Source organism: Rhodnius prolixus, unplaced genomic scaffold (assembly GCF_049639745.1).
Source record: "Rhodnius prolixus isolate KJV_2025 unplaced genomic scaffold, Rpr scaffold_2, whole genome shotgun sequence".
NCBI lineage: Eukaryota > Metazoa > Arthropoda > Insecta > Hemiptera > Reduviidae > Rhodnius > Rhodnius prolixus.
The window spans coordinates 64,011,226-64,022,099 of NW_027411592.1; the positions used below are offsets into that span (position 1 = coordinate 64,011,226).

At 32.9% G+C, this 10,874-nt stretch overlaps 1 protein-coding gene across 1 annotated transcript; it reads right to left on the reverse strand.

The window, feature by feature from the left end:
• Positions 1-1,477: 1,477 nt before the first annotated feature.
• Positions 1,478-9,547, reverse strand: LOC141450157 (uncharacterized). The gene is made up of 5 exons (XM_074120302.1): positions 9,169-9,547; positions 6,457-6,692; positions 5,676-5,845; positions 4,586-4,877; positions 1,478-1,676 (listed from the first exon to the last, which is right to left on the reverse strand). Exons 1-5 carry the CDS (start codon positions 9,220-9,222, stop codon positions 1,499-1,501), a joined length of 930 nt encoding a protein of 309 aa, XP_073976403.1. The 5' UTR covers positions 9,223-9,547; the 3' UTR covers positions 1,478-1,498.
• Between the last annotated feature and the right edge of the window lie 1,327 nt (positions 9,548-10,874).

The following is a 10,874-nucleotide window of genomic DNA, read 5'->3' on the forward strand; positions in this document are numbered from 1 at the left end:
TTTGTTTTAATAGTTTAGTTCAGGTTACGAAATCTTACTAGAAATGTACTAAAGTTTAAGAAACCTAGAATGCTCCATAGGGTTTAGGTAAGGCAATCTGTATAAACAGTGAAGAAAGTAGGTCCCCCCGTTTTGCGTGAGGATTTTCAACTTTTTGTTGTGGTACGTCCCCCCGCTGGATTATATATCCTCGAAATTCCCGAATAGTTTCAGAATACAGCTGCTTAATAATAAATGTTACCAACCTTATTATATTTCTGTAAAGGCACTTCTAAAAAAATTAACCTTTTTAAAACTATATCATTTAAACCCTCTGAATGACAGAATGTTAGTCTTATACTATGCAGTAAACTGACTTTGAATTTGTAATTTAATCTTAAGACACAACGTATTTGTTTTTTATTAATGGTACATATTTTAAACAAATTAATTCTAATACTTAATTATGATTAATTTAGAGAAAAATCTTTGGACAAATTCTTGACTAAAATCACTTTTTTTTTTATGTATTGACTGCCAGTCTTAGGATATTGTAAACTCCTTACAGTAATCTATATGCTGTAAGAGGCTTCTGAAAAGATTAACTCTCTGGCATTGCGTTCTAATTCAGAGCTGTAATCACTGAGCTACAATATTTTATTTTTTTCACAAACTCAACACATTTTTTTGAAATATTCAATAAACAAAAGATCATTTTAGGGTTGGATTTTCTATTTTTGTTCTGCTCCATGAAAACGATTATTGGTGATACATTTTTGGTATTGCGATTTAAAAAAAAAAATGGGCGGTGAGTACACATTGTAAGTTCAGATAAATCGTCATAAAGGTGATTCAGCCTAGAAATGACATGAACTATAAATTAATCGCACCAAAAAAAAAAGTAATTATTGGAGGAGACTTTTTACAAGATGTACTTCAAATATAATTGTTTAAGATTTCAACGATATTATCAACGATTACACAACTTATACAAGAATAAACTTTACAGACAACTTACTATTTTCTACATGAAACTATTAAATTTAATAATTACATAAATACTTTTTTGAGCACCCAACATTTTTAAAAAATTATTTAAACACGAAAAACACTAAATTAGCTCCTTAACTAATATGGAACCATATTCTTTTACGCATTTTTTAAAAAAATAATACAAGGAACTTTTAAAATTTACGTGTGAAGACAGGAGATTGTCACAGAATTGGTCTCAAACGAATAAACTTAGTTTTTTTATTTTTTAAACATGAGTGCACATAAACGTTTACGTATGTCACAAATAAGTAACCAAATTGGAAACCAGAAAATGGAAAATATGGGAACATAATTCAGGAATGTATTCAGAAAGATTTCACAGCTCTAATCATCAGGATAGCTGCTGTTTTAGGGATGGAAAACAAAAAATTGCTATATTTTTTGCGACATAAACTTTTTTTCCCAAATTTATGTATTTGTCTTCTCAATTATTTTCTTTAAAAAAAAAAAAAAAAAAAAAAACTCATCAAGCGGAACATGATCTCCAATCAGGCGACGAAGCTACACCTGATGATGTATCCGATCCGTTCGTATCGGACATCTGCGCTAGTGAATATCTTCTCCTTAACACTTCGGTCAGTATATCGGCTGGATCAGCTTTAGATGGAGTTCTTGCACGTTTTATTGGATTGCCACCAGGAGATCTGTGGGTCAGACAAAAAAAAGAGAACACTATTAGCGAGTTTCTTCTTAGCCCTTACGTTAACCACTTTCCCTGCTTGTCAGGAAATAGATTTAGCAAATGAAAACTCCCTGGCCGAATATGTATATTTAAATTGTACAAAAATTTGTACATTTGGTGTGTTGGCTGTTAAAAAAAAAAAAAAAAAAAAAAAAAAAAAAAAAAAAAAAAAAAAAAAAAAAAAAAAAAAACACAAGTTCCATAGGGTGAAGGGACCAGTAATTGACTGGGCACCAGTAATTGACATACCAGAAATAAACTGGTATTATAAGGGATATGAGCCGTTTTTAGTGGTGATTCTTTCAATTTCGTTATTGAGAAGCCTTTGGGCAGCAGTTCCAGAAAAATATTAATTATTGGAATGTTCCTTGGTATCAGTGGAAGGTTATTTGTGTTAAAAGTTCAAAATCAAGGAAAAAACAAGCCGTTGCTAAGGAGGATTGATAAGAAAATAATTTTCCTTTTTTCTTATTTTTCGTTTATTTGTTCATATATTCGTGTGGTTATCAATGTTCTGTTATAATTAGTATTACTTGTAGATTTCATTTATGTAGTTTTTTTTTTAATTATAAGAAGCATTGAGGATTAAAATGGGGCTGTCAATCACTGGTCCTTGAAACGGCAATCTGCCCAGTAATTGACATGTATGTCAATTACTAGTCCTACAGCTTTTTTGTTTGAGACCAGTGATTGACTTCCTGGGAAAATGGTAAGATAGGTTGATAAATTTTATTATAATTAAAAATTCAATCATTGTAAAATAAAATCATTGATAAAAATCGGCAAAATAAATAGTAAAACTTCCAACAAAATATGTTTAAATTAATGAATTAGCAAATGTACGCCTTATTTCAAGAGGGCATGCAGAATGATTATTCTGTAGAGAACAACAATGTATGAACAACAAACTGGAATAATCGTGATCGCCGAACAGCTTCATTTATTTATTACTGTTATAAGTGCGAATGCTTACAACCTGTGGCGGGACGCGATGAACGTGCACACAATGTATAATATACATGTGCCCAAGAGGTAACTCAGTAATAATAAACAATAAAATACTGAATAGATGCAGAAAGTAAGAATGAATTACAATCAGATAGGTTTCGAAGCAAATGACACTGGCAGCACAGATTGTGGAAAATATTAGCGAAGCGCCCCGAAAGAGGGGAAGCGTAGGAGAAATTTGGTTCACTAGAAAGCACCAACAACTCGAACACAAAGTCGCGTAGTTGCGATCGGTAGCAGCGTTATAGGCGAAATGAATAAAACAAGGATGTGACCACATAGTCTAATCGGAAGTAGAGTTTGGTAAAGTGAGAACCAAAAACGTTCCCAAAAAAAAAGGTTTAAGTAACAAAATATTTAGCGGAAACTTGAAAGGATAAGAGAGCGGAAGGGTTGAGAGAAAGAGATAAAAGCGAGCCGACAGACATTGTGTACGATCTAACAAGCATGTTAGCTAATATCTCCTTGGTACTATTGAAAGAAAGGGCTGTTCTTCAAATTACCTGTCTTGGTTTAGATTTAATTAAAACTGTCCGGTAGGACAGTTGTGTAAGGGTTGATCGTCAAAAACTGCATAAAAAAGAGTAACGATGAAAAAATATTAGATTATTTAGGTTTGCCTATTTAAGAACTGATTGTAATTAATTATGAATAAGACTGATTTTTGTTATAAATCCAATTGAAAAAGTGATTTAGGTGATTTATTTAGATTTAAAAGTGATTTTGAATGCATACCTTATGTCGTTTCATGAATATATTTGTATGTCAATTACTGGTCCCACCCCATGTCAAACACTGGTTCCACCGAAAATTCGGTATGTCAATTACTGGGTCATTGACATACTTACAAATAAAGTCATTTTTGGTTGACATAAAGATCGAATTTACTGCTTTTAAAATATTAATAAAATAAAATACATCCTACTGGAGCGGTACAATTTTACAACCTACACCTGGAGCCAAAATAACGGAAGTTATTCTATCTTAAACTCGATTTTTTTCTTAAGCAGTCAATTACTGGTCCCTTCACCCTAAATGCCAAATTTTAATTTTTTTTTTTTTTTTTACAAGAGAAAACAGTTCTAACTTATATTAAGTACATCTCAGCCTGAGATGTACGAAAAAAGAGGAATCAAGAGAGTACATCATGTGACACATTTAGATCTTAAATCAGAATAACATTTAGAAAAACTAAAGAAATGTATTTAAATAAGCGATTTACTAAAAATTAAATTGTCCCTATTTTATAGGATTCAAACAAAAAGGACAGTTGTCCCCCTTGCTTTTTAGGAAGAAACTGTATCTCCACGTAGACCATAAATAATTAATCACTTCATTAGATTGTGAAATATGCTTTGAACTGAATTAATTATAGCTTATACTTTTTAAAAACGAAAATAAAATGTTTTACCTATAAAATATAAGTTACAGTCAACTTACGAGATAATTTTTGCTTTTGGAATGAGCCGCTTACAAGGACAACTTGTCCTTTTGGTTAGAATCCTACAGGATAAGGGAAATTGTACTACAGAAAACTATTCTCGGCGCAAAAGGCAATAATAAAATTTGTATATTTTCCTAAATAGTACTCAGAAATGCTCGGAAAATATGTTAAGATATTATACTCTCATCTGACATATTATTACTTCCTTCCTGTTCAGACTTAAAATAAGTTCGAAACGTATCTCATGTAAAAAAAAGAAATTTAAATAAATCATTTATTATTTTATGTATTTTTTTTATTTTTGTTTTGATAAAAAAATACGATTTTTATGAACTTGAAAATTTTAGTAAGAATTTTACATGTTTTAACATGAAAATAGAAATGGGGTTCAAAACAGATTTTTCTATTGCTACGCTTACCTTTGAACAGGCCTCAATTTCGGTCGGCCATTCTTCATTTCTAACATTAACTGTCCTAAGATTTCTTTGGCTGTTGTCTGAGGTGTAGAGGAATTACTGTTTAGAGAACTATTACTGGAACGGTATTTCCTAGTTCCCTTCAATCCATTGACACCTGTGTAGGCAGCCGGAGGCAGTGGAGGTGGTGGAGGCGGTGGAGGAGTTGGTGGAAGAGGTGGAGGCGGCGGAGGTATGGATAGTTCAACGCTCGGCTTGTTTTCTTCTTCACTGTCCGTCTGGATCCACACCATTCCTGTAGGGAGTAGAATTGTGCAGGTATAAGCTTGATAAGCTGTGGTGGAAGTAACAATCTACGGCTAAGTAATAAAGTAATGCCTATTTTTTCCAACAGTGGAGGCGACTAGCAAACTTACTCCTACAATAAATTATTTTATTAACCATTAAATAAAATCCAAGGCCTAGACACTGGGGGAATCGAACCCACTAAACCAACAATACATCTTAGCATTGCGGGTCTAGTCTCTTAACCGCCTAACATACTTTACTATAAATTTCTCATATTAACCATTAAATAAAATCCAAGGCCTAGAGACAGGGAATCGAACCCACTAAACCAACAATACATCTTAGCATTGCGGGTCTAGTCTCTTAATCGCCGCGGCTACCGTGGCGCCTGAATGGCTACTAAAAAAATCTCTCCTGCCTAGTGATTCCTTATTGGCAGCATTCCAACCGCCCACAATAACACACACTTTATCATTAAAACTACAAATAAACTATGGCGTCCAGTTGAGTATATTACGTACTAGGGCAAAGTAATGTTTTTTGGGAATGGCTTTCTGATTAGTAGATTTCTATTCTTTTCTTTCTAAGATGTCCCATTACGTTTTCCTTTCCTTGCTGTACGTAACAGCGTCATTGTGTTGTTGATACAGTCCGGTTGGTGACTGCGTTTGATCAGTTGTCAGTTTTGCTGTATATTTGTACGAGCGGATGTGTGTATGTCTTTGATTTCCCTTCCGTTCTAAAATTTTAGACCATTTATCCCAACCAATATTCCTAACTATAACAATTTCCAAGCCCGACTTACTGCCAACTGTTTTCTTCTTCTGTTTGTCCAATATTTCCTCCACTATTTCTTTGATCGTATCACTTTGTTTTTCCAGTATTTCCGCCACAAAAAGCTTTAACTGATCCAATTGTTCTTGCAAATATTTGTTGTTCGCCTCACGTTCTGCATTATGACAGCTTATTGTTCCACTGCAAAATCATGAACAAATTATTATAAAATAGGTAATTATTCCTTTTTTTTTTGTTTCATTCTGAAGAGAAATATGCAGTTACCTTCATAGTATTAGGGAAAACAGGGATGAAAGGAAACTAGAGAGAGGACTTCAACATTTTATGTTCCCGAGGATATTTGGCAATTTTTCGACAAAGAAACTAAGAATTCGTTAATTTTTACTTCAGGTTGTAGACTAATTCTTTTATTTTAATCAATTACACATTTCACACCCTCTTTTTACGTAAATTGGTCTCTTTATAATTTGAATCTTTGAAAAACGTTTCAGTGTCGACAAAGTAAAGTAACTTCTTATTTTTTCTGGCGAGCTTTACGTCCAACTACCAATTAGGTGTCGTGGACGGAGGCGACTAGCAAGCATACTTTACTGTAAATTTCATTTTATTAACCATTAAATCAAATCCAAGTCCTAGACTGGGAATCGAACCCAATATCACAAGACATATTAGCTTAGCAGGTCTCGCCTCCAACCGCTCGGCTACTGTGGCGCCTTCAATATCTACAATATGCTACTTACGCCCTTCGTCTGCCCACAGAACATCCCGGTACTCTATTAAGAACAACTTACTTTGTATCCAAGTCATCTTTTCCAAAGTCCTGCTCGTGGAAAGTCACATTTGGTGCGTAATTATTCGCACAGTTATTCCATGCTGCCAAATTCAAATGCACCCTGGGCGCATTGCGAAGCGGAAGGTAGGTACCAATCGTGCGCACAATACTACGTTGTCTCTTCACTGGCCGAGATGAGTTTCCACTTTGGATTTTTTTTGAGCAAACGGCCACTTGCCATTGGTTAACGAAAGCCTGGGGGCAAATATTTATTTTTCAGTTAATATCAACTTAAATTATCAACAATTTTGTGCTATAACAATCACAGAAACCAGTTGCGCTATTCTTCGTAGGCTAAACAACCCGTACACTCGACATAAGAAAAGACTATTGCGCTAACTTATATAATTGACTTATAAGAAAAATGTCTTAAATTACCGATTGCACAAAAAAAGTTAATTAACAATCCTATAAACAAACCTATGGACTAAAAATCTAGGACTCAGTCCAGGGCCGGATTTAGATGAAAAGAGGCCCTAGGCTATTCCACTTATGAGGCCCTTTCACCTCCTATTTTTAAGTTTGTAAATTATATGAGAGATAATAAAATACATCACTACTGTGATATATATCAATATATTAAATGAAACATGTTGTTATTGGTACTGTTTTTAGTATGGTGTAATTTTATTTTTGCTAACAATTTGAATGTAGGCCCCTCTTGATCTTGAGGCCCTAGGCTGAAGCCTAGTTAGCCTATAGGAAAATCCGGCCCTGGCTCAGCCAAACCTATAAACATTCGAATCTAAAGATAACACGATAAACAGTTGTAGCCTGTTTTCCCCGTCTACACCGATAAAGAAACGGGGAAAATATTACAAGGAATACCAAAATTACACTTTATTATTGCTCTAATCCATGAAGAACACAATTCAACCATAATTAACTACAGGATAAGGCGCAAATAGCTCAAATCGTATACATAACCATATAATTAAATTCAATCAAGAAGGCAGAGAGATCAGCCTCCATCGCAGTCATCTGATTAGAACCACAACTAGATTTATAACCTCTGCTAATGAATGGCAGACTTCCGTCACAAATTAACCGCTGATGCGGGTTGACATCCTTGCCAAAACAATTGGCTTACAGGGGAAGACGAGTATTCAAGGCTTACATTTTACAAACCTGATTTTAAAGCATTAAAAAAAAAGGTAAGTCTCACATATGTACATAATATATTTTTTGGGGTTTTTTAATGGATTTGATATATTTCTTCCGCAAATTGCTAACTTTTACATTCCATTATATGAATCTTACGAATACAAAATGCTATTTTTTTTTTTTTTTTTTTTTAGCCCATTATTGCATCCAATCATATCTTATTTCTGTCAGTTATCAGATCATGTCACTCACTACTAAAATTTCTGTGACCAATTTGACAAACAACTGTGGATTCATGTTTTTTTTTCCTAATGCTCATGCAAGAAGCATAATCATTGGTCAATTACCGTGATTGAGCTCTCGCCAGGAATATACAAGTTTGGAAATTATCTGAGAATAGAGGAAAAGATTTTCAACTTTTTGTTTTTATATTATATGTTTATCGCTTGACTGCAAATATGTAAACAGAAAGCTTCAAAAATTTCACATTTAGTATTCTATTTTTAGTTGCTTACTTATTGATTTTATATTTTTCTACTATTATGGTTTGGATTCTGATTTCTTGGGTGTAGTTGTTGAAAACTTGTCTAAACGCCAAACATTTTCATATCGTTAAAACATTGATTTGTCTGTCAGTCGTTAGCTCCATATTCGCCGGCCGGGTCACGAGAAATATTTTATTAGGGCAATTTCCAAGCACTTGGGCAAGTGTTTTATTCTCTCTCTGAAACATTTGCAGCATAGAGACCTAATATCTCCTCTCCACTATTATTGTTAATAAGTACATAACCGAAGCGCTTAGAACATGCAAATAACAAAATTATAGTATGATTAAAAATCAATATAGCAGCAATGCGCTTAACTTGGAAATTACGTTCACAGGAAAATAAATATCGACGTATAAAACCCATGAACTACTGAAACACATACAATAAGTTAATACAAACAAAACTCCAAGAAATACAAGAAAAATAATTTAAAATCAGAACAATTCGAATCGAACCTTCGTCACCGGAACCAATACTATTCTATAGAGCTACAATAAAAATAATACCGAAGTTATACTTTATTTGAGTTTGGGCCCAATACTCGTATTACCTACTACTGCTCATAACCAGAATAGATCAGAGGCTTGCCTCGGTGAGAAACATACGCTGTGATGGTTTCCACATAACAGAAACTTAACATATCGGAAACAAATCGTTTTCTCTTAGGTTAAATTGCAATAGAAGGTAGTAATACATGTTCTTTAAATATTGATTGCCAACAACTGCAACATCTACGGACGATGATGAAATGTTGAAAGCTATGATTTTACTGTTTATATAAGAGCAATTCTCATTTTACAAAACGATAATTTTCCGAGAGAAACTGTTTACTAATCAAGTTAATAAACATTAAACTATAGCTTAATAAGAAGACCCGGTACCTTCAAATACCAATTTATTCGCAACGTAAACAAAAAATAAAAGAAGGACTAAAAGCATTAAAACACAACTATACTTTGGACTACGATCTGTTAAACAGTTAAATTTATATTTAAAACAAAATATTAGAAAAAAATTACCTGCAAAAATAAATCACTTAAAAGTTCTAATAACCTTCCAATGAAAATATCCATAATGTAAAATTGTACTTATCCAGGGTAGATTATATGTTCGTAATTAAAACCTTGCACTCCTAACCTGGATTAAAACTACATTTCTAAAAAAACTTCTTATCTATGTACAACGAAGTTGGATGTGTGATCAAAATTTAAAAACTATAACCACTTACATTGTTTCCTTAAATCGAAAAGTCGTCTGTAAGTGTAAACAAGACCTTCTCTATTAGACAATTGGTAACCTCAAAAATATTACTCTTTGTTATGACATAAATTTCTTAAATAGTAAAAATTTAAATGATTAAAACAAGTTAGAAGTAATTTTGTTTATTCCAAGATTTATTTTTGAAGTTTTTTGGACATTTTTTTAATTATGGTTGAATTAAAAACAGATGGTAAAGTTTCGCAGTAAAGATTGCGTAGCAGTTTTTAAAACAAAATGTGACCATTCTAACTTGCTAATGGAAAAGTGTCAGCTTAAACACTGTTATTGCACATGACAACCTTTATAAATTTTGAGGATGTGCCCAATAATTTTCGAAGGATACGACCAATTTAGTTTATTTATTTCAATTCATTATAGGAGGGTGCCACTAAACCCTAGGCTAGGAATGTTTTAGACGTAAATTACTTAGTGTTTGGTCTCTTATTTGTAACATTTGATTACTGAATTCAAGTTTATTTATAAGTCTGATTCTTGTTAAATAGGATGTGAAATCAATTTTCTCTATTCTTGGAATTTGCATAACATAAAAGAAGCTGGTGAACATCTCGCTTTGCAAGGCTCCCAGTTCCAAATTTTAAATAAATCTTCATTGCAACTAAAAAAAAAACTAGGTTTGATCATGTAGTATAGAAAAACAAATAATATTACACTTTCCATGCAAAAATATATCATAACAGAATTTTCTCCCCATTCAGTTCCATCGACATCTATTTCTTTCAATTTATTCTTAAGAGCTTGGTAAATTTTATAACAAGTACTTTGTATAACTTCTTTTATCAATTCCGATTTAGGTATCTAGTATTTAAAGCAATTCGTAATTTAATTAGATATACGTATTTTTCACCGAGTCAATCTTTAATATTGTTTCTAGTTGGTAAATGAGTTGGTGGTATTTTGTTTTTATACGGTTTTCTTGAGAGTATCTTTCTACGCTCGCAGAAGAGTGACATAAAATAGACTAGTTGAGAAGATTAAATATCTGCATGATAAACTGTTTCAAATTAAACAGAGGCTATTATTCCTTGCAGAAAACCTCGTCTTTTTGCAAAGTCCACTATTATGATATTCTCTGGTCTATAGATGGTGATTGCTGGTATACCAATTTCTAAGTCAACGATCTCTTCAGTTCTGGTGTATTGTAATCCAGGCATTAATTAACCACTTAGTGTGTTTAGTTCTTTATAATAATAAGTTATTTTTCAGTGTTGGTCGTGTTTCTTTTTTTACAAAACCATGTCTTAAAAGAAGCCCACACGGCGCCGTGGATAACACCAAGGACAGATTCTGTACGAGAAATCGATGTCGATTGCGTTTATTTACTGTTTCAGAATAATTTGTGGAGTTAGCAATGATACATTGTTTGGTTATACTTATTTTTGCTGTGTACTGTAGTGTTTATCTCTCTGCCGGTGAGCGAGACATTTTTATACAAGAAAATTTTATT

Bases quoted from the DNA above. Each gene is read 5' to 3' on its own strand.
- LOC141450157 (XM_074120302.1), bottom strand. From the start codon at position 9,222: ATGGATATTTTCATTGGAAGGTTATTAGAACTTTTAAGTGATTTATTT. The intron at 6,693-9,168 runs GTAATTTTTTTC...ATTTGCCCCCAG, and splicing joins TAAGTGATTTATTTTTGCAG to GCTTTCGTTAACCAATGGCA. The intron at 4,878-5,675 runs GTAAGTCGGGCT...TACTCCCTACAG, and splicing joins GAAGAAGAAAACAGTTGGCA to GAATGGTGTGGATCCAGACG.